Source organism: Schistocerca serialis, chromosome 1 (assembly GCF_023864345.2).
Source record: "Schistocerca serialis cubense isolate TAMUIC-IGC-003099 chromosome 1, iqSchSeri2.2, whole genome shotgun sequence".
Taxonomy (NCBI): Eukaryota; Metazoa; Arthropoda; class Insecta; order Orthoptera; family Acrididae; genus Schistocerca; species Schistocerca serialis.
Window position 1 is genome coordinate 324335167 of NC_064638.1, and position 25184 is coordinate 324360350.

The 25184-nt window shown below is 44.7% G+C and overlaps 1 protein-coding gene across 1 annotated transcript in view; it reads left to right on the plus strand.

Annotated features, from left to right (window-relative positions):
• Positions 1 to 25184, plus strand: part of LOC126470626 (vasopressin V2 receptor-like) — a 198795-nt gene that overhangs the window by 60176 nt on the left and 113435 nt on the right. Inside the window, exon 2 of the mRNA XM_050098635.1 lies at positions 21149 to 21266. Coding sequence (XP_049954592.1) covers positions 21149 to 21266 — 118 coding nt within the window. The remainder of the gene's footprint in view (positions 1 to 21148; positions 21267 to 25184) is intronic.

Genomic DNA, 25184 nt, shown 5'->3' on the forward strand with positions numbered 1-25184 from the left:
CACAGCAGCAATGAGAAAAAGACGGAAAAGTAATACATACTGGAAGATAGTACACAATGGGTGTGGTATAGAAAGAGCGAAGGAGACAAAGGCAGTGTGAGAGAATGAGAGGAACACAACGGCAGTGCAACGTAGTTGGCAGTAACAGAATAATTCTAGGAAAATAGTGAAGGAGACGGTGCCAGCGCGATAGGAATAAAGGGAAATGGAAGTGGTTGCATGAGAGTGATAATGAGGAACAGAGTCTATGAAAGTGCTAACGCCCCACAGGATAATGAAAGGAAAAAACATTTATCACATACCAAATTTTCGCTGTTCAAACAGTAGAACTTCAGCATTAGGCATGGCGTTTTAACTTATTACTTCTTTAATGCTAATTCTATCCGCAACACGTTTTGCGGACAATTTTCACATATACCACTGAATATATCTGCAAAATTATGTCATTTTAAGACACATAGCTCCGGATATCTGACTTTATAAACATTGGAATCAAATATTCAATACATTAATTCATTTGTAAAGTAATAATCAGACGCTTGAAGCTCCTTTAGGCAAGGAGGAAAGGTACATGCTTTGAGGAGTGACAGTATTAGTGGCTCAAATGGCTCTGAGCACTATGCGACTTAACTTCTGAGGTCATCAGTCGCCTAGTACTTAGAACTAATTAAACCTAACTAACCTAAGGACATCACACACATCCATGCCCGAGGCAGGATCCGAACCTGCGACCGTAGCGGTCGCTTGGCTCCAGACTGTAGCGCCTAGAACCGCACGACCACTCCGCCCGGCGACAGTATTAGTGGTGCCAAATAAAAAACGTCATATGAACATATGTCGTGTTCTTAACTGTTAAGAGGAAACTAATGAAAATAGTAGGCGAAAGCATAAAGACAGGTGACAGTAAACGAAACATTGCAATCTAATGTTTAGTTTTGTTCTTTACATTTCCTTACAAAAGATGTTCAAAAAGTCCACCATCAGCTGCAAGGCATTTTGCAGCTCTTGTAGACAGTTTCTGTGTTGCTGATCTGAGCTCATTCGTACGGTCCTTTATTTGAGCACACGTACGTATATTACGAGCGAGAAGTTCCTCCTTTGAGTCCACTCTGCGCTTGGAGACCAAGGCAACAGTGCGTAGCCTGATGTCGCTGTAGTTGTATTCGCATATGTGCTGATGAAGAACATGCGACTGACGGCTGTGATTCTCAAACAGCCGTATGTCGGATACGGTTAAGAAAACAGGCAATGTTCATTTCAAGTTTTTGCTTCAGAATCAAGAATACTATCACCCCTTGAAGTATGTACATTTTCTCGTGACCCACCCTGTATATTAGTATGAAGATGGTATCTGTTCTTTCGGTCATCTTCATATAGTTAAAGCTAACCGGCCATTGACCTTTTTCTGTGCTGGATGCACACGGATTACCCGAGCTCTTACGGGACTCGGTAAGATTGTCTGCCGCGAGTAATGATTGTAAGGGGCAAGGGCACTACGAATGTAGTGTGTGGACATTAAATTGGGAATGTGGGTCTCACGGGGAGCGTGCAAGCGATAAATCCCTGCAGTTGCACTATCATCTGTCCCCTCGGTGGCTCAGATGTATATAGCAAGAGATTGTCGAGTATTAACACACATTATTATATGGAAGCTGTTCTAAGAAATTATGACATAAATCTTCGAACGCAGCCAACAGTAAGGAGATGTAAGACAATTACATTTAACATCAGTAATGTAGTCTAGATCTTTCATTTTCGTAAACAATTGTAAACACCAACAGCAGACGATACAGCTCCCTACGAGCAAACTGTCTGGTCATACAGCCTGTAACGAAACGTTCTCAACCTTTTCAAGGTACAGATGCAGTAACCAATCTTTGGTAGGTCGAATCTTCAGGGCAGGAAAAATTTTCGTCAGCAATAGCGTAGGCGGCGAGAAGATGTTGAACTCAGTACCACACTGTTGAACAGCAGTATCTTAGTTTCAGTTACTAGATTGACTAAAATGTAGCACAGTGGCTTTATGGTAACACTTGGACGGTGTTTCATCTGTGATTAGGGCCATGGAATTGGTGACGTTCTCAGCACGTGGCTAGACATTACGCGTGACTAAGTTCCTCATTTCATCGAATTCACGATCAACAACAAAACAAAGTGATGACAAAAGTTTTCGTGCACAGATCACAACTCAGTGTCTTGACTATACTACTGCTCCAGGTATTTGTAGAGACGCATTATTCTGACTGCCCTTCAAATCCTACATTGCCGTATATCACTTCTTTCTTTTCTTCTCTTTGAAGAAGCTCATTGGCATGAAACGTTTTTCACCAACCCAGACCCAGGACGTGAAAGTAGTTGACACATACATACCAAAGTTGGCGGAGATTGCGAGTGATAATGATGTAGTTTTATAATTTACCATCTAAATTTCACGTATGAATAAGCGTTATGTGTTTGTGTTTGTGCTGTGTGTGTGTTTGTGTGTGTGCGTGGGTGTGTGGAATATGTAGCAACCTAATTTCCCAAATGCACAGCTAAATGGCTATTTATTGACCACGGCTGCAAAAATATCGAACTGAACTTCATTTCAATGAAAACCAGGGACCTCATTAGATACCTTTGAGAACTAATGAAATAATGACTTGGACGACAAGCATAATGATCGCCAACTGACGTTAAAAAGAGCCGGTTACATTGGGGAGTCCTAGAAAACGCAGTCCATTCGCTACAGACCTTGCACCGAAAGCAGTCCGGTGTTTTTTATTGCAAAGCACTCGAGCATGAAAGACATTCGACAAGGGTAATTGACTACTGGTACGTTATATCATTGTGGGAACGCTAATAATTGCATTCCATCTCCAGAGGACACTTCTAGGAAAGCGATCTTGTAATTCTTTACTAAGGACATTTGATGTAATTGACGTCCAGGATTTTATGTCTTGCGTATCGTTTAATATGACGGTTTAATGTCAAGTTGTCAGGCTGGAAACTATCATCTGTACAGCTAGGTGGCGCAGTGGTTAACACACTGGACTCCCATTCGGGAGGACGACTGTTCAAACCCGCGTCCGGCCATCCTGATTTAGGTTTGCCGTGATTTTTTTTTTTTTAGTCACTTCAGGCAAATGCCGGGATGGTTCCTTTGAAAGAGCACGGGCGACTTCTTTCCCTGAACTAATGGGACCGATGACCTCGCTGTTCGGTCAACTCCCCCAAATCAACCAACCAATCAACCTATTTAAATAATTATTCTACATGCGATAGAATTGTGCAAAACCGTAAACGTCCAATAAAAAGTCCACATCATAGTCTAAACTCAAGGCCTTAATTTGCCACCATAACTCGTTACTGTCAGAGAAACCTCAAAGATCCTGACGCTGTCCCAGTAGATTATTCTTATATCTCTTTCTTCTTACTAAGATTTTCTTATGTTATATTTACCAGGAAGCTAAGCTTTCCTAATACACGGTTTACAAATTTTAATTTATTTTTTCACGTTTGCTACCTTTCTCATACACTACTGGCCATTAAAATTGCTACACCACGAAGATGACGTGCTACAGAGGCGAAATTTAACCGACAGGAAGAAGATGCTGTGATATGCAAATAATTTACTTTTCAGAGCATTCACACAAGGTTGGCGCCGGTGGCGACACCTACAACGTGCTGACATGAGGAAAGTTTCCAACCGATTTCTCATACACATACAGCAGTTGACCGGCGTTGCCTGGAGAAACGTTGTTGTGATGCCTCGTGTAAGGAGGAGAAATGCATACCGTCACGTTTCCGACTTTGATGAGGTCGGATTGTAACCTATCGCGTTTGCGGTTTATCAAAAATGTTCAAATGTGTGTGAAATCTTATGGGAATTAACTGCTAAGGTCATCAGTCCCTAAGCTTACACACTACTTAACCGAAAGTATTCTAAGGAAAAAACACACACACATGGAATAGGTGGGTTCAGGAGGGTAATACGGAACGCCGTGCTGGATCCCAACGGCCTCGTATCACTAGCACTCGAGATGACAGGCATTTTATCCACAAAGCTGTAATGGATCGTGCAGCCACGTCTCGATCCCTGAGTCAACAAATGGGGACGTTTGCAAGACAACAACCATCTGCACCAACAGTTCGACGACGTTTGTAGCAGCATGGACTATCAGCTCGGAGACCATGGTTGCGGTTACCCTTGACGCTGCATCACAGACAGGAGTGCCTGCAATGGTGTACTCAACGACGAACCTGGGTGCACAAATGGCAAAACGTAATTTTTTCGGATGAATCCAGGTTCTGTTTACAGAATCATGATGGTCGCATCCGTGTTTGGCGACATCGCGGTGAACGCACATTGGAACCGTGTATTCGTCATCGCCATACTGGCATATCACCCAGCCTGATGGTATGGGGTGCCATTGGTTACACGGCTTGGTCACCTCTTGTTCGCACTGACGGCACTTTGAACAGTGGACGTTACATTTCAGATTGTTACGACCCGTGGCTCTACGCTTCATTCGATCCCTGCGAAACCCTACATTTCAGCAGGATAATGCACGACGGGCCATTCGGGATACACAAAATGTTCCACTGCTGTCCTGGCCAGCACATTCACCAGATCTCTCACCAATTGAAAACATCTGGTCAATGGTGGCCGAGCAACTGGCTCGTTACAATACGCCAGTCACTGCTCTTGATGAGCTGTGGTATCGTGTTGAAGCTGCATGGGCAGCTGTACCTGTACACACCATCCAAGCTCTGTTTGACTCAATGCCAGGCGTATCAAGGCCGTTATTACGGCCAGAGGTGGTTATTCTGAGTAATGATGTCTCAGGATCTATACACCCAAACTGCGTAAAAATGTAATCACATGTCAGTTCTAGCCCTCCGCGGTGGCGGAGCGGTTCTAGGCGCTTCAGTCCGGAACCGCGCGACTGCTACGGTCGCAGGTTCGAATCCTGCCTCGGGCATGGATGTGTGTGATGTCCCTAGGTTAGTTAGGTTTAAGTAGTTCTAAGTTCTAGGGGACTGATGACCTCAGATGTTAAGTCCGATAGTGCTCAGAGCCATTTGTCAGTTCTAGTATAATATATTTGTCCAATGAATACCCGTTTGTCATCTGCATTTCTTCTTGGTGTAGCAATTTTAATGGCCAGTAGTGCATATTTAACATATTTCACTCATATCTGTACATATAGTTCATGTGTATCTCTAGCGAATTTCGCGCTGTAGTTTCATTTCCACACAGCTCAATGTCTCCTGAGCTGTGTGTCGTACAATGATACGATTTTGCAGATACATTCAGTAATATCGGAGAATAAGGTCCACAAAATGTGTCATGAATACAGTTAAAAGTAAAGAAGTATTAAATTAAAGCGTCAAGCATGGTGAGGCAGATTTTGACGCATCTCAGTGTTTCTGGTGTCATATCTCCTGAACTACGTGTCATACAATGACATAATTTTGTTTTTTCATTCAGTGCCCACATGTGGATACTGTCTGCGAAATTTGTTGCGAATAAAGTTAGTAGCAGAGGAGTAATAAATCTAAAAGTATCGCGTGATGTGACAGTTTCACATGCTTTTCACTGTTTGTGACCTCATATATCCTGCATTATGTGTCGTACAATGATATAATTTTGCAGGTACATTCAATGGTTTATGTGAATACTGTCTGAAAATGTGTAATGAATAAAGTTAGTAGTAAAGAAGTAGTAAATTAAAACTTCTTCCCTGATGCACCAGTTTTACTGCATGAACAACAAAAGAGTAGTAAGCGATAAACTTTTTTCTCCTGTCATAATTTTGTCCAGGTTGCGAGAGAGAAAAAGTTTCTTAAAGGTTTGAAATTGTGTCTAAAGTTTGTTGCAAGTTACTAAGTGCTCTCATTCTCAAATAGTGCATGAAAAAAATTTGCGCTGTCGCGCGTCGTGAGCTACACCGTTTTTTCACCCCTGCCTCCATATCTCTTATAGATACGTTGTTCTTATCCGCGCAGAGATTCTCTGCAGACAGTAACTGACATCTGTAGAAAGTTTGGTTGAAATCGGTGTAATGGTTTAGGAGGAGGTGTGAAACATACGTACATATATGTATACTCATTTTTATGATATGTTTGCATATATGGATTAGGCTTTTCTTTTAAAATCAGTTTTCAATTTATGACTTTCAGCTGTCGGTTGCAAGATTTTGAGTATTCTTTTCATATTTCAGGTGGAAGGAAAGAAAGCAGAGGTTTAACGTCCGGCCAAAGGCTGCGTTATTAGGGAAGAAATGTATACTCGAATAGCTAAGAGACGGTAGCAAATCAGCCATCACTGTGTCGATCGAACTGCGTACCTCGTAATTTCATGTTTTGATTCTGCAGTCGATGTGTAAACGAGTAGTCATGCAGACGGGCCTGAGAAACCACGGAAAATCTGTACTCACACAAGGCGTAATGTCACGTCTTCAATATTTTCAGAGGATGATTTAGCTTCGGATCCTACGCATGTATCTGTCACAAGTACATATCCTTTGAACATTTCATCAACCAAGTCGATCACAACAAATGTTATACCGATACAAGCTACGTTATATAGAAACAAAGTTGCCGAAAGTTCTGCAAAATTGATATTGCCAGGTATCCAACGTAAAAAGGAATGCACAAACTCACTCACTAGGAGAAGCCAGTGGCGGATACATATAGGGCGCACGCGGGACGCCCCTCCCCCCCCCCCCCCTCCCCCACCACCATTTGCAGGGCTGCCCGCATTGCCACCCACACCGCACCCGCCAGTCAGCCCGCACGCTATTCGTTCGTTTCTTTCGTCAGTCGACTCGACTTAATCGAGTTGTCGATTAGTTGTTCTTTCCTATGTTTCCTATGTAGCACGCGCGTCCGCGTCATCGTATTTTATACCTTTCTATCTGGCACATAGACAGCTAACACACACCTATGAGAAAAGTAGCGGCCATTATAGTGATCAGTGACTTCTTAAGTAATAGAACCCAGTACGTTGTCCTCGATGGTGAGTGTTCATCGGAGGTGAGGGTATCATCTGGAGTGCCCCAGGGAACTGTAGTAGGTCCGCTGTTGTTTTCTGTCTACATAAATGATCTTTTGAATAGGGTGGATAGCAATGTGCGGCTGTTTGCTGATGATGCTGTAGTGTACGGGTAGGTGTCGTCGTTGAGTGACTGTAGGCGGATACAAGATGACTTGGACAGGATTTGTGATTGGTGTAAAGAATGGCAGCTAACTCTAAATACAGATAAATGTAAAGTAATGCAGATGAATAGGAAAAAGAATCCCGTAATCTTTGAATACTCCTTTAGTAGTGTAGCGCTTGACACAGTCACGTCGATTAAACATTTGGGCGTAACATTGCAGAGCGATATGAAGTGGGACAAGGAGGTAATGGCAGTTGTGTGGAAGGCGGATAGTCGTCTTCGGTTCATTGGTAGACTTTTGGGAAGATGTGGTTCATCTGTAAAGGAGACCGCTTATAAAACACTAATACGACCTATTCTTGAGTACTGCTCGAGGGTCTGGGATCCCTATCAGGTCGGACTGAGGGAGGACATAGAAGCAATTCAGAGGCGGGCTGCTAGATTTGTTACTGGTAGGTTTGATCATCACGCGAGTGTTACGGAAATGCTTCAGGAACTCGGGTGGGAGTCTCTGGAGGAAAGGAGGCGTTCTTTTGGTGAATCGCTACTGAGGAAATTTAGACAACCAGCATTTGAGGCTGACTGCAGTACAATTTTGCTGCCGCTAACTCATATTTCGCGGAATGACCACAAAGATAAGATAAGAGAGATTAGAGCTCGTACAGAGGCATATGGGCAGTCATTTTTCCCTCGTTCTGTTTGGGAGTGGAACAGGGAGAGATGCTAGTTTTGGTACGAGGTACCCTCCGCTACGCACCGTATGGTGGATTGCGGAGTATGTATGTAGATGTAGATGTAGAGCTCGATACGTTATTCTGTCTGGAATTTGTTCGAGAAAAGTCGCGAATATTCTGCTGTTTTCTTGTACAGAGGACCTTCTATACGTAGCGTTACAAATGCGGACTATTTGTCGAATAGGAAGCCAGTTTACATTCAGAAGCAGATATATTAAGACTGAATAATGAATAAGTAAAAGGTCCTAGCTGTAGCAAGTGCAAGTGTGAAGATTAGTCAAGAGTGAGAGTGATCAGTAGATTTTGAAGAATTAATAATAGTACTTCACAGTAATTTCTCAATGCAAATATTGTTACAAGACTTGTAACAGTAGTTTTACTAATAACGTAACAATAGTTTCCCCACACCTAACTCGTCAAACACATGAGAGAATGTGTTCCTGAAGAAAATATTTATCATTTAAAATTCAACATACTTTTGCCCTCACAACTACTGAAACATGACGGTAATGATCTGGCACTTAAATTGAATCAGTGCTTAACTGAACTACCGTTCTTTGAAGAAGTATCACTCTTTGTGATTAAAAAGAGACTAATGGGAGAGAGTGTTCAATACAAGCAAACGAGTATAATCAGTTTAAATAAAACTTTTTTAAACTTTGCATGCGACTTGATTATTTTTTACTACAGTAAAACCGACTTGAGGTTTTTCCTTTTCGGCCACTGGGAGAACCACGTGCTCAGGTCGACACAATGATCTTCCCCATTGTCTCAGTTCAGCTGTTATTGCACTCTAAACGATGAAAACTATAAATAGTGGTACATGACAGCCTTCCCTAAGGCTGGACGTACGAGGTGACAAAAAAGGAAATTGGCACAAGTGACAGCCAAGTACCGACTCGGCGAAACCATCTGCAGCACAGACACAAGGTCAGGACCGTACAGCGATCTCCATTGGTTTTCCTTCCGCCTGTGTAGACGCAGTTTCATCCAAACATTGCAAAGCGCTTTAATTGATTTAATCAATATGCGAAAAGAAATTTTGACTATTTTGGGGAGACGCCTATGTAAAGTGGTGCATATGGCATAGCTGCCTTTTCAGTATCTTTTACTACACAACCTGCGTGTTCAAACTGCTGGCCAAAGGATACCCACAATAAGACCCCTTTCATACTCTGTGAGGTTCTGATAACACTGTCTCGCACTAGCATGCGACGTCCCGTCTCCTTCACAGTGACCACCCAGCATCTGACGACGTTCGCACCCCTTATATGTCACACAGACATGGTAACAACACTGAAAACCAACAGAACTAATGCACTTTGGTGGCCGCACTTACTGTCACAGAGAATTGCAACTCAAATCATTTACAATGCATATCCGCCGATGGCGTGTACATATACGACTTTACATTTAAATCCGACCATGTATTTTGGGTGCATATTCCTTTTTTGTCAAGCAGTGTACACGTTTTCCAATGTTTTGGAAATTTGAGGTAAGGACTATGGGACCAAACTGCTGAGGTCGTCGGGCCTTAGGCTTACGCACTACTTAATCCAACTTTAACTAACTTACGCTATGGACAACACACAAACACCCATGCCCGAGGAAGGACTCGAACCTCCGACGGGGGGTGGAGGGAGGGGGGGGGGGGGGGAAGACCCACGAACCGTGACAAGATTCCCTAGACCGACGCGAACCGTGACAAGATTCCCTAGACCGAACGGCTAGGTTACCCCCGCGGCTTTCCAGTGTACCCTTTGCACCGTAGTCGCAATGATACACTCAGCACACGTTAGTGGTGATCATGCAGTTAAAGAACTCATCTGGTATGAGCAGACGCCTCTGCAACATTACCGCTGCTGCCTCGGTTTGGCGGGCTTTTTTCAATTTCTGTGAGCAGTCGTAGAGCAGAGACCTTCGCCATGTTCAAAATGTTGTGTCGAGCAAGTTGTCGAAACAGGACCCGTAACTGATTTTTTCAGTTTTCCCCCTCGACTGCGATGCTCCGGTCTTCGAGCACCAGCGTTCCGCTTTCTCTAGTGATTCCCGATTCTTCGTAGAGAGGTGGTTTTCTACTTGATTTTTCGTCATCCTGACTTATTTGACCACAGTGGAAGCATCTATGGCACCTAGCCACTGCACTATGCCGTACGCTTCCACCTACTCAGCACCGGGCTGTCGCAGTGTTGTTCCCCTGGAAATGCAGTACACAAGATCACCGCACGACACTACGCTTCAGCGGTGCGCTGCGCCATTTTCTTTTGACTCTTCTAGCGACGTGCTCCAAAACCGCAGCGCGAGGATTTCAGTGTGTATCAAGACTGTAGACCAGTAGCTGCAAATAGAGGAAACAATAGTTACCTCATCTAATGAAAACATCATGACTACTCTTCCTAACTTGTAACCATAGTGAACGATATCACATTACGTGAATTCGCTGGCGTTTTCACCTGTTCGGCGCCGTGATCTGGGCAAACAATCGAAACGGTTCTGTAATTAAGAACACGTTCTATAAAGTTTAAAATAAGTACCACTTAAAGCATGACGCCTTCAGTAGTGACGCTTCCACTGAAACTACAGCTCTTGCGGCTGAGGGCGGTTTAGTCAAATTGTTCCATGTATGTATGGTCACTCAATTACTCGTTTCCCCCATCCCCCCCCCCCCATTCCCGTTTCCTATTGACTCTTTTTCCTGCGTTTCTCCTACCTCCACGTGCATCGTTTCAACTGACAACATGTTATACCAAAACATCATTAACCGAACTAACAACTTCAACTCAATTCCACTTAAGATCGAGACTTCTCTCTGTCATATCTTATTCCTATAATAACGTATGGTCTAGGAACCTGCAAACAACCAAACAGGTTGGAGAAATGAAGTTCATACGAACTATGGTCCAGAAAACTAGGAAGGATAGGGTAATAAATGATAAAATATGGGAACAAACTGGAGTGTACACGTCTTTGAAAGGAAAAGTAAAAAAAGCGAGCGTTTGAGATAGTCTGACCATCTCAAACAAGCGGTCAAGGTAAGGATAGTTAAACAATAGCTGTACATAGATGCGACTGTTAACAAACTGGTAGGAAATTCAGGAAGAGATGGCGATACCCAGTGAAGGACGATGTAGGTTCAAACGCCGGTAGCTGGAGTGCAAAACCGATGATAATGATCCCATTGTTGTTACTCCATGGAGATGCTATCTTGTGAGAAATGTGGGTTTAACTATTATAATGAAAACAATTATTATTGTTCTAATCTTTTATGCTATTAAAGTAGTACTGTGGGCAGTGTGACGTTATTTGTAAAGATCAAGAACGAGCCAAACTAGGTGCAGAAAACCACTTGAGCATCAAACCTTGGTACGCGAGGACTTCAAAAAATAAGTTACACATTATTGTTGCAGGCCAAAAACTTCTTTATTGAATGCTTCACTCATTTCAAAGTGACACAGATACGTGGCACTATGTTTCAACACTCACCAAGTCTCTGTAAATAAAACTCGGAACGTTCTAATAATCCTGCAGTTCCTCGACGATTGAAACTCGCTCCTTATCCGTACCACAGCAGAAGTGTGTCTGTAGTAAATCAGGAACATGTACTCTCTTCTGAGAAAGTTGCACTCTTTTTGCGCGATGGTCTTAGAGAGGGTCGACATGGGTAACATGTAATGTGGATACAGTATACAGTAAAAGCCGACTCATTTTACTTAGTGAAGATTTCACGCTGACAACCACTATCGAGTGCTGTGGTAATTAACAACCAAGATACCAGTAAAATGTAGTTGTGTCCTATCTTGCTCTATGCCGTCGTCACTAACGCAGAAATAATACTGTCGACGCCTGCTACGGAAAAATGTTATTCATCACACATGCACATCTATTAAACGAATAAATAGTTACGTAGCTCCTGTTTGAATTTGTAAAATTTTATGCATCATCGCTCTGATAAGAATCGAGAACACTAGTAACGCGGAATCATCACACTTGTACCTTTTTATCTGTAGGGACATTTTTTTTTCATTAAGTCAGGTATCTGCCAGCCCAAAAGTATTAGTTTTCTGTCGGTACTGGTAGGAGACGTTCTTGAATAAGATGTCAGCACAAGGGTTGGACAAAATGATTCAGGCATCCACCTGACACGCGCCATGCCGCTTTTAGTGTGCAAAAGCAAAGTTATCGCCCTGGAATATGATGAACATAAATTCTGATTGTTGATAAAAGATACTCTTTGGTCTCGAAACATTGTGCTTTAAGAGATTCTGAAACCCCTAGCTACTTTGTTTTCCCAATACAGTCCATAATTACATGATAATATTCACCTCTACCTATTGTGGAGGAGTCTGAAACCTTTTCCATATTTTGGAAAACAGAATACCTCGCTAGGCTCAATGCTTGCACGTTTAAGCAAGCGTGCTCACTTAAGGTGGTTCCATAATCACTCCGTGCAATAGAAGTAAAAGGACACTTAGTCGAAATCACGTAATTGTCTTTTCATGAAACCTATAACCGCCAAAGTATCATATCTGGATGAAGACGGTTTGAAATGTTCCCTTTTCTTGGTGTGGGAAGAACTGAAAACTGGTCTATCACCCTCAATATCTCAGAATCTCCGGAAAGTTCCACTATTTGAAGAACAAGGACTGAATTGTTAGTTCCTCATAGAGTCTTCTTATTTAAAGAAGTCTTACGGTTAGTAGTAGATTCGACGGACTGATGATCACTTGTTTGCGTTGTTTGGTAGTTCATGTTTTGTACTTATTACACTCGGATGGTTAACAAGAGCTTGAGCAACATACAATTGCGATTCAGCGGCAAGGACAAAACATTAAAGATACTGTATGGAGCATAACACGGAGTCATCATTTTTTGCATCGATGTTCAGTGAGTACCTTTCGTAAGTCTAGCCGTAAGGTAGCTGTGTTGTGTGTCTTATCGTAGAGTTTCACAGTGCTTTACAAAACCCTTTTAAAACTTTCACACTTCTTCATACTTCAGCAATTGGAGACAAGGACACTACTGGCCATTAAAATTGCTACACCACGAAGGTGACGTGCTACAGACGCGAAATTTAACCGACAGGAAGAAGATGCTGCGATATGCAAATGATTAGCTATTCAGAGCATTCACACAAGGTTGGCGCCGGTGGCGACACCTACAACGTGCTGACATGACGAAAGCTTCCAACCGATTTCTCATACACAAACAGCACTTGACCGGCGTTGCCTGATGAAACGTTGTTGTGATGCCCCGTGTAAGGAGCAGAAATGCGTACCACCACGTATCCGACTTTGATAAAGGTCGGATTGTAGACTATCGCGATTGTGGTTTATCGTATCGCAACATTGCTGCTCGCGTTGGTCGACATCCAATGACTGTTAGCAGAATATGGAATCGGTGAGTTCAGGAGGGTAATACGGAACGCCGTGCTGGATCCCAACGGCCTCGTATCACTAGCAGTCGAGATGACAGGCAGCTTATCCGCATGACTGTAACGGATCGTGCAGCCACGTCTCGATCCCTGAGTCAACAGATGGGGACGTTTGCAAGACAGCAACCATATGCATGAACAGTTCGACGACGTTTGTAGCAGCATGGACTATCAGCTCGGCTGACGCTGCATCACAGACAGGAGCGCCTGCGATGGTGTACTCAACAACGAACCTGGGTGCACGAATGGCAAAACGTCATTTTTTCGTATGAATCCAGGTTCTGTTTACAGCATCATGATGGTCGCATCCGTGTTTGGCGACATCGCGATGAACGCACATTGGAAGCGTGTATTCATCATCGCCATACTGGCGTAACCCCCGGTGTGATGGTATGGGGTGCCATCGGTTACGTGTCTCGGTCACCTCGTGTTCGCATTGACGGCACTTTGAACAGTGGACGTTACATTTCAGATGTGTTACGACCCGTGTCTCTACCCTTCATTCGATCCCTGCGAAACCCTACATTTCAGCAGGATACTGCACGACCACATATTGCAGGTCCTGTACGGGCCTTTCTTGATACAGAAAATGTTCGACCTCAGCCCTGGTCAGCACATTCTGCAGATCTCTCACCAATTGAAAACGTCTGGTCAATGGTGGCCGAGCAACTGGCTCGTCACAATACGCCAGTCACTACTCTTGATGAACTGTGGTATCGTGTTGAAGCTGCACGGGCAGCTGTACCTGTACATGCCATCCAAGCTCTGTTTGACTCAATTCCCAGGCGCATCAAGGCCGTTATTACGGCCAGAGGTGGTTGTTCTGGGTACTGATTTCTCCGGGTCTATGCTCCCAAATTGCGTGAAAATGTAATCAAATGTCAGTTCTAGTATAATATATTTGTTCAATGAATACCCGTTTATCATCTGCATTTTTTCAGGGTGTAGCAATTTTAATGACCAGTAGTGTAACATCCGAATATTGCCATTCAGTTCAAAAGGGAACCAGAAAAATACCTATTGTTGTTATATCTCTCAGAATAATCTCTGAATTGCCCCCGCAAGCGAAATGGCGTAGTTCATAGCATACCGAACCTCCGTTCGGGAGTAACGAGATTCATATTCCTGTGTAGTCATCATGATTTAGGATCCCCGCCACATTCCTACACAAACTAAGGAGGATTTAGGGATGATTCCTTTGAAAGTGACACGACCAGTTTCCTTCACCACCCTTACACAAACTAAGGAGGATTTAGGGATGATTCCTTCACCACCCTTGATGATTCGATGATTTTGCTACTTGTCATCCTAGCCGGCCTCGGTGGCCGAGCGGTTCTAGGCGCTTCAGTCCGGAACCGCGCGACTGCTACGATCGCAGGTTCGAATCCTGCCTCCGGCATTGATGTGTGTGATGTCCTTAGGTTAGTTAGGTTTAAGTAGTTCTAAGTTCTAGGGGACTAATGACCTCAGATGTTAAGCCCCACAGTGCTCAGAGCCATTTTTTTTGTTTGTTTTGTCATCCTAAGTAGGTACAGATCATTCTCCCTTACTGGATGTCTGTAAGGGTCGACATGCTGGTTCTAACTTCGTTACTATAATGATGAAAGTCGCACAGGCGATTCAGAAAACTTGCAGCTACGTGGGGTGTTTCACTCACGCGAATGAACGCACTTGTCACTTACGTGCGCCGGCTCGTCCCTACGCTTTCTGCCGCGTGACGTCTCGACGCGCCTTCTCTCAGTGGATAGTAAATTAAGCTGGAATGCGACAAAATTAAGCTTACTTTTACTTACAGCTGGCGGTCTAAATGATGTAACTTTACTGCAAGAATAGCCTCCATTTGAAAACATTGTTCAACCCTAGTTAAAACTCGGCTGTAAGAATTCTCAAAACCACAAGCCTAAATCCGTCTCCTAACTTTTCGACTGCAGGGGACCTCTTTTACTGTCCCTCAAACATAAAAATCTGATGGACCTACACTCATGCTCATAAATTAAGGATAACTGCAGAATGTGGTGCCACACAACGTGGCACTACACAGACCTGGCGCTAACAGCATAGGCACATTGGGAACACGACACAGATCTGTAAGTCCACGGTACTGGTGATAAGTTGAGAAAACGCCACTGTTTCCTGCGCATGTATCCCGACATCAATATGGGATACGATCGCCATTCACACGTACACAGGCCGCACAGCGGGTTGGCATACTCTGGCTCAGGTGGTCGAGCAGCTGCTGGGGTATGGCATCCCATTCTTACACCAGTGTCTGTCGGAGCTCCTGAAGTTCAAAAAATGGCTCTGAGCACTATGGGACGTAACATCTGAGGTCATCAGTCCCCTAGAACTTAGAACTACTTAAACCTCACTAACCTAAGGACATCACACACATCCATTCCCAAGACAGGCTTCGAACCTGCGACCGTAGCGGTTGCGCGGTTCCAGACTGTAGCGCCTAGAACCGCCCGGCCACACTGGCCGGCGCTCCTGAAGTGTCGTAGGGGTTTGAAGACGTACAGCGATACGTCGACCGAGAGCATCCCGGACGTGCTCGATGGGGCTTAGGTCTGGAGAACAGGCAGGCCACTCCATTCGCCTGATATCTTCTGTTTCAAGGTACTCCTAAACGATGGCAGCTCGATGGGGCCGTGCGTTATCATCCATCAGGAGGAAGGTGGGACTCACTGCACCCCCGAAAAGGCGGACATACTGGTGCAAAATGAAGTGCCGACACACCTGACCTCTTACAGTTCCTCTGTCAAAGATATGCAGGGGTGTTCGTGCACCAATGATAATTCCACCCCACACCATCAAACCACGACCTCCATACATGTCTCTTTCAAGGACATTAAGGGGTTGGTATCTGGTTCCTGGTTCGCGCCAGATGAAAACCCGGCGAGAATCACTGTTCAGACTATACCTTGACTCGTCCGTGAACATTATCTGGGACCACTGTTCCAATGACCATGTACTCTGTTCTTGACATCAGGCTTTACGGGCTCTCCTGTGACAAGGGGTCAGTGGAATGCACCTTGCAGGTCTCCGGGCGAATAAACCATGTCTGTTCAGTCTTCTGTAGACTGTGTGTCTTGAGACAACTGTTCCAGTGACTGCGGTAAGGTCCCGACCAAGGCTACCTGCAGTACTCCGTGGGCGTCTGCGGGCACTGATAGTGAGATACCGGTCTTCTTGTGGTGTTGTACACTGTGGACGTCCCGTACTGTAGCGCCTGAACATGTTGCCTGTCTACTGTAATCGTTGCCATAATCTTGAGACCACAGTTTGTGGCACACGGAGGGCCCGTGCTACGACCTGCTGTGTTTGATCGACCTCCAGTCGCCCTAGTATTGTACCCCTCATGACGTCATCAATATGTGTTCCTTGAGCCATTTTCAACACACAGTCACCGTCAGAACGTCCGTAATGGTCTGCTCACTTACTCGGTGCACCGTACTCTGACATGCACCAACACACCTCTGCGTATGTGGACTGCTGCCAGCGCCACCGTGCGACGACCACAGATCAAATGCACCGCATGGTCATACCCTGAGGTGATTTAAACCCGCAAACCGCCCACCAGAGCGTTGTTTCACCATGTAGCAGCATTATCCTTAATTTATGAGCATGAGTCTAGATGTGGGGAAAGAGGGCAACAGTCAACTACTACACCATCGCACACAGCACATAACACATGTCCACATGATACCCCACTGTTTCTTAAATAAAAAAACTAAGGCATAGATACTTGGCTCTGTGGCATCTGTAAAGGAATTCAAAAAGTTTTGTATAAATTTTGTAAAACGATTTCTTTGGTTTCAGGTGCTAAATAATTCCCAGTAATGGCTACACATCAACTCTGGGAGCTTTCCGAGACCCAGAGTTGTTTCTTATGCCAATTAACCCTCCCATATGTTTGAAAAGTTGCTCGGTTAGGTTAAACGACAGTTCCTAGATAGGTGTAGTTTGTCCGATCCGGTCCAACAACTCAGTAGCAAATTCGTGGTGAGGCTGTAACTCGTCTCGCTTTAGTGCTTGCACGATTCAGACTTTGTAACCGTGCAAACGAAGTTATTTGTGCAGAACCTCGTGAATTCTTGAGTGAGGGGTAATTAGCTCGCGCGATGCTTGGAGAACTGACTTTGATGGGCTTCTTTGAAAGGTCTCCCTGATTTCGTCAACCATGCCATCAGATGTGCGTCTTCCGCCAGAACGTGACTGTCTGTTTGCACTCCCATTGGATAGAAACTTGTCATACCAATCTCTAATCATCTTAATATCTGGTGGATCTCTTTGAAATTCACTTCCGAAATATGTTTGTCCAACAATGAATGATTACTTTTCCGCAAACTACACCACGCATTTGGCTCTCTCTTGATGTGTACTCACTTCTGATAACATTTTAGTGCGTGAATGAAAAAAAGGAATCGTTTGGAAAAAAATTTACGAAAAACTTTATGAGCTGCATTGCATCTTGAAGTCAGGGAGGTTTCATGTGGACACCTTATACTGTCATACACTCCCTGACAAAGAAAATGAAGCACCCCGAGGGGGGAGGAGGGAACGAAACTTCACGGATTGAGAGAGTATGAGATGTTGTTTCAGTGATTACAAAATCGAGTCAAATTTGCAAACAACTTGGGAGTATGAACACAGTAATCAGTATCACGTCGCATCTTCTGTGGCCTGAATGCATGCACGGATTCGCATCCTGTCCTGAGGCAAAATACTTCATGGATACTGACACTGGGACGAGGTGAACGTTGTAACATTATGTGATTGCCCTACCATTTTAAATCACTCACTAACCGAGCAGTCGGCCGGCAATAGCTACAGTTAGCAGATAACGTCCTGTCACGTGACGCGTTTATTGTGGAAGCGCCGTCAGAGACACAGTAAACTATTGACTTTGAAAGCCGCTGCGCGAAAGGCGGACAAAAGAAGAACATTTTTACTCATTTTTTTATGTACGAGATATTCTCGATGAACAGTTACTCATTCTTCTGTCTCTCGTAATTGGTGTCGGACACGCATGTCTTACCACCGTATTATTATTGTTTAAAAAATATAATTTTAGGGTAATGTGAAAGTGCCATACTGTATAGCAGTAGATTCGTGTGAGAAGCTATATTGTGTTAAAAGATGTAAGATCGTTATATATCGACTGCCATAAATTCAAAGATAAATGGAACTTGTGTAAGGACTAATTATTTAGTATAGAACCTATGTCTCACTACTTCATGACCATACGTATTTAATTTTCTTTTATGTTTCCGCAAATTTTGATGGTTCACAGTCACAAATTGTTTCGTCGAAATCGGACAGAAGATGCATACGGCGAAATAGTTTCTCCGCACCTTATTCTACTGGTCAAGGCATGATCGGTCCCTTAGGAAATTCATGTTGAGATACCCAAAAAGAATTATATTTTCGATAGTCATTTAGCCCTGACCAGTAAAGGAATTCAAAACGACTACAATAACTAGTTACGTCTATTGGCCTAAAATACAATATATATCATTATGTGCTTTCCTCTGCAAATATATTTTCACAGCCAATTATAGCTGTATGTTAACGCACAAAAGTAAACATATTGTTATAACGTTCGAGCTCGTCCCACGCATGTTCGATGTAGGACAGATGTAGGCATCTTGCTGGCGATCGGAGTACCTCACCATCACGTAGACAGTTCATACAGACACCTTCCGTGTGTGGACGAGCATTGTCCTGTTGAAAAATGGCACCACAGTACTGTCGCATGACAGGTAATACAAAAAGACATTGGACGTCCGTGACGTACCATCGTGCTGCCCGAGTTACCTCAAACAATACCAGCCGTGACCTGAAATCATACTGGATGGTTTTCCACTCCATGATGCTAGGAGTAACATCGCTGTGCCTCTCCAAAACACCGGAATAAAGGGACATCTGCCCCGGTTGTCGCCATACTCACCGACGATGGTCGTCTGTCGTAGAGCACAAACAAGAGTCGTTACTGGAAACAATGCAACGCCTTCCATCAGCAGTCTGTGTTTTCCAGTCACGTCACCAATCCAAACGCGGCTGTTTGTGTTGTGGTGTCACCGGCAGCTTGCGTATGGGACGGTAAATGCTCAGTTTAGTTGCTGTTTATCTCCGGCCAATGGAATGGGATGACAAAATGTTGCAGGGAATCCGTCACTTGTTCTCAGACGGCAGGGGTAGGTGTGGAACGGTTACGATACGCTTGATCCACAATACCGCCATCATTCCATGTGGTGGTCAGACGTGGTCGACTGGAAAGTTGACAACGAGTAAGGCTTCATGCTCCCATCCAGTCCAACGTCGGACCAATGTCACATATGAATGCTCTACAAATCTGCACATTGCACGGTTCGATCACCCAGCCTTATGGAGACCCAAAATGAGGCACATTTCAAACTCGTCATGTGTTGACAACGCTATCTCTCACAAGTACATGAAATATCAACGCCCTTCACACTGATCACGCTACATCTGGCGCTGTTGACGACCCTGGTAACAACATTAACCAGGAACAACATTAATGCATTCCGTCAATGGCCTTTGCTGTTGTCGCACCATTTCACCTGGACACTTCAATGCATCTGTTAGCCATACCATTGCAGAACTGTGCCTGCAGGAAATCCTGAACACATACTGGTTTCAGAGAATGTGCCAATCTTACTGTCCAATGGTCTTAGCCTGGCGTGAGATAGGTGACTTACTTTCGGAAGCCTCTGCGTATCATCGTGAAACTGGGAATGTGGACGCCGGTAAATTTTCTAATGAAGGATAGCCGATATTCCACTCACGACTCGGATCTTGTATACTTCAACGTGAGGAACACGTTGGTCCTGCCTACTGGGGCGGTGGGGACCACTCAATGCCGGAAAATCCTGTATTTTTAAGGTGAAAACGTAAGCTCAACCTGCTGTCTACTGTTGAATAAATCCTGAAATTTACGCATTTCGAAGGTCTTCATCATCAAAATAACTATACAAGAATCTCTAAAGCCTTGGCCTTCGATACGCATAAATTTTAGCATTTCTCGCACTGTAGATAGATGACTGATCCGAAATTTTATCTTTGGCTGCAATAATCACGACGTCATACCCATTATTGATAAAATCCGAACATATATATTGTAGTAATGAGGAAATGAGCAAACATATTGATAAGGAATGAAATTGTCACTCTGCAGCGGAGTGTGCGCTGATATGAAACTTCCTGGCAGATTAAAACTGTGTGCCAGACAGAGACTCGAACTCGGGACCTTTGCCTTCGCGGGCAAGTGCTCTACTGTCTGGGCTACCCAAGCACGACTCACGCCCCGTCCCTACAGCTTCAATTCTGCCAGTACCTCGTCTCCTACCTCCCAAACTTCACAGTAGCTCTTCTGCGTACCTTGCAGAACTAGCACTCCTGGAAGAAAGGATACTGCAGAGACATGGCTTATCCACTGCCTGGGGTATGTTCCCAGAATGAAATTGTCACTCTGCAGCGGAGTGTGCGCTGATATGAAACTTCCTGGCAGATTAAAACTGTGTGCCGGACCGAGACTCGAACTCGGGATCTTTGCCTTCGCGGGCGAGTGCTCTATCATCTGAGCTACCCAAGCACGACTCACGCCCCGTCCCCACAGTTTCAATTCTCCCAATACCTCGTCTCTATCTCCTAGGAAAAGGTCCCGAGTTCGAGTCTCGGTCCGGCACACAGTCTTGATCTGCCAAGACGTTTCTAATGATAATGAGTTTAGGAAGTTTACACGTGGGTGCTCATGTATTTTTGTTGTGTTTAGCGGTAAGAGCCAGCGAGCGTTTGACGGTGGTGTGTGCCCGCAGGCGGTGGGCTGGCCGGCGGATGTACTTCTTCATGGCGCAACTGAGCGTCGCCGACCTGCTCAACGGGCTGCTCAACGTGCTGCCGCAGCTCGCCTGGGAGATCACCTTCCGCTGGAAGGTGAGCGATGATCGACGAATCCCTCCACCAACACCCGTCCGCCACACACACACTCACACTCCTCGCGCACCACAGCCCTTTGGGTCTGCACATCGTCGTCTTGCTACTTTAATTACAAATTGCTTCCAGTTTCTACACTGGCGAGTTACACTAATGTGATCACCTCACACAAGCCTAAATAAACAACTTTTGTAGGGAGGACTGTTGCATGACATGCAGAATGAGAGTCACTGATATTCTGGGAGGTGCTGAGAGGGAGGTGGGGCCATGCTGCCTCAAGCGGCGTGGCCACTGGCGCTAGGTTTCTCGGTTGGGAGTCCATGGCGCGAAAAGTCCGATCGAAATGGCCCCACGGATCTCAACTGGATTTAAATCCTGGGAATTTGGTGCCAGGGGAGTATGGTAAACTCATCCTGGTGCCTTCAACCCACGAGGTGTGCGACGCATGGGATCGTCCTACTAGATGTCGTGCCAGGAAAATCAGACGACATGTGCGGGTGGACATGGTCCTCAAGGATAGATTAATACTTTTGTTGATCCGCTATGCCTCCAAGAATGACAAGATCACCAGGGAATATCACAAAAATATTCTCCGGAGCATAACGTTGCTGCAGTGAGTTTGCTTTCTGACATATCACACATTATGCGCCAGCCTCCAATGACCATCTCTCTAATGGAGCATAAAACGTGATTTACCTGAAACCACCTCCTGTCACCACTCAGTTGACTCCAGTTGCGGTTCCGATATGCAAATTCCACCTTCATCGCCGATGAACAAATGGTTCAAATGGCTCTGAGCACTATGGGATTTAACATCTGAGGTCATCAGTCCCCTAGAACTTAGAACTACTTAAACCTAACCAACATAAGGACATCACACACATCCATGCCCGGGGCAGGATTCGAACCTGCGACCGTAGCGGTCGCGCGCTTCCAGACTGAAGCCCCTAGAAGCGCTCGGCCACACCGACCGGCGCAGATGAACAACACTCAACATGGGTGCACGAGCCTGTTGCAGAGGCCCATACGCAGCAACGTTCCCTTTCGTCATCTGGGCGATCAGTTGCCCAAGAGTTGCACGTTTATTCATCCATACACATCTCCGCAACCTTCGTTCACCGCTGTCATCTATAGCCCGTCGTGACCCACAGTTGCCTCCGCACCTGTTTTGTACTGCGCCATTTTCCCATCCACAATACACTTTAACCACAGAAGCACGGAAACAATTTACAAACTTAGCCATTCTGAAATGCTTCCACTCTTGGCATGAAAGTCAGTGATTATACCCTTTAGGACGTCAGATAAATCACTCCATCTCCTCATTACGAAAACAACTGCACTGTTTTCCACGTCCCCCTCCCCCCCCCCCCCTCCAATCCCCTCCGACATTCTCTATATACCCTCCACTGCTAGTGCTGCCACTGCCGTCTATGAATGGTTATTGCTCATTGACATCGAATACAGACGGTGGCCACATTAATGTGACTGGACCCTGTATGTCCGCTGGAGGTAAGTGACCAAATCGTTTTGGGGCCGTCAGTCTTTCAACTGGTGCGATCGGAACGACCACGACCTCTTATCCTGTGATAACCTCTGTCGCAGGCTACAAGGCGTCCACGACAATTAGTTGGATATATTACATCTCTGTCTTCCCCAATAGTTTTTAGCATTTATAGGTCTCTGTAGTACCACGGAAGTTATTCCTTGACGTCTTAATACAGATCTTATAATCCTATCTCTTTTTCCAGTATTATAAATAACACGGCTAACTTCCATATTTCACAGTTAGTTGGATATATTACATCTCTGTCTTCCCCAAGAGTTTTTAGCATTTACAGGTCTCTGTAGTACCACGGAAGTTATTCCTTGGCGTCTTAATACAGATCTTATAATCCTATCTCTTTTTCCAGTATTATAAATAACACGGCTAACCTCCATATTTCTTACCTTATCAGTTCACTTAATTAATAGCATCCTTCAGTAACATTAAATCCCTCGATTCTCTTCTTCTCCGATTTTCCTAGAGTACATGACTGAAGTCCATTCAGTGCTGTGCTCTAGACGTATATTCTCAGATACTTTGCCCTCAACGCCTATGTTTGATAACAAAAGACGTCTTTTGGCAATTAGTGCCGTCTTTGCCTGTGCTAATCTGTTCCTCATACCCTCCGTCCTTCCTTAGCCATGCGTCATATTGATTCCAAAGTAGCAGAATGAATTCACTTCCTCGTCTCTGATAAGTTTATTGCTATATCATTTCTGCTACTTGTCAATACTTTTATTTTTCTCTGGCTTATTCTCAGTTCATATCCTGTGTTCATCAGACTGTTCACTCAATTCATCAGGTCCTGTAATACCTCCTAACCTTCACTGAAGGTAGCAAGGACAACAACTTTAGCAAATGCGTTGTTTACATAACAAATATGTTATATGGACATGTGTCCGGAAATGCTTACTTTCCATGTTAGAGCTCATTTTATTATTTCTCTTCAAATCACATTAATCATGGAATGGAAAAACATAGCAACAGAACGTATCAGTGTGACTTCAAACACTTTGTTACAGGAAATGTTCCAAATGTCCTCCGTTAGCGAGGATACATGCATCCACCCTCCGTCGCATGGAGTCCCTGATGCGCTGATGCAGCCCTCGAGAATGGCGTATCGTATCACAGCCGTCCACAATATGAACACGAAGAGTCTCTATATTTGGTACCGGGGTTGCGTAGACAAGAGTTTTCAAATGCCCCCATAAATGAAAGTCAAGAGGGTTGAGGTCAGGAGAGCATGGAGGCCATGGAATTGGTCCGCCTCTACCAATCCATCGGTCACCGAATCTGTTGTTGAGAAGCGTACGAACACTTCGATTGAAATGTGCAGGAGCTCCATCGTGCATGAACCACATGTTGTGCCGTACTTGTAAAGGCACATGTTCTAGCAGCACAGGTAGAGTATCCCGTATGAATTCATGATAACGTGCTCCATTGAGCGTAGGTGGAAGAATATGGGGCCCAATCAAGACATCACCAACAATGCCTGTCCAAACGTTCACAGAAAATCTGTGTTGATGACGTGATTGCACAATTGCGTGCGGATTCTCGTCAGCCCACACATGTTGATTGTGAAAATTTACAATTAGATCACGTTGGAATGAAGCCTCATCCATAAAGAGAACATTTGCACTGAAATCAGGATTGACACATTGTTGGATGAACCATTCGCAGAAGTGTACCCGTGGAGGCCAATCAGCTGCTGATAGTACCTGCACACGCTGTACATGGTACGGAAACAACTGGTTCTCCCGTAGCACTCTCCATACAGTGACGTGGTCAACGTTACCTACTACAGCAGCAACTTCTCTGACGCTGACATTAGGGTTATCGTCAACTGCACGAAGAATTGCCTCGTCCATTGCAGGTGTCCTCGTCGTTCTAGGTCTTCCCCAGTCGCGAGTCATAGGCTGGAATGTTCCGTGCTCCCTAAGACGCCGATCAATTGATTCGAACGTATTCCTGTCGGGACACCTTCGTTCTGGAAATCTGTCTCGATACAAACGTACCGCGCCATGGCTATTGCCCCGTGCTAATCCATACATCAAATGGGCATCTGCCAACTCCGCATTCGTAAACATTGCACTGACTGCAAAACCTGCAAACCACGATCGTGATGAACACTAACCTGTTGATGCTACGTACTGATGTGCTTGATGCTAGTACTGTAGAGCTATGAGTCGCATGTCAGCACAAGTCAACATTACCTTTCTTCAATTGGGCCAACTGGCGGTGAATCGAGGAAGTACAGTACATACTGACTAAAGTAAAATGAGCTCTAACATGGAAATCAAGCGTTTCCGGACACATGTCCACATAACATATTTTCTTTATTTGTGTGTGAGGAATGTTTCCTGAAAGTTTGGCCG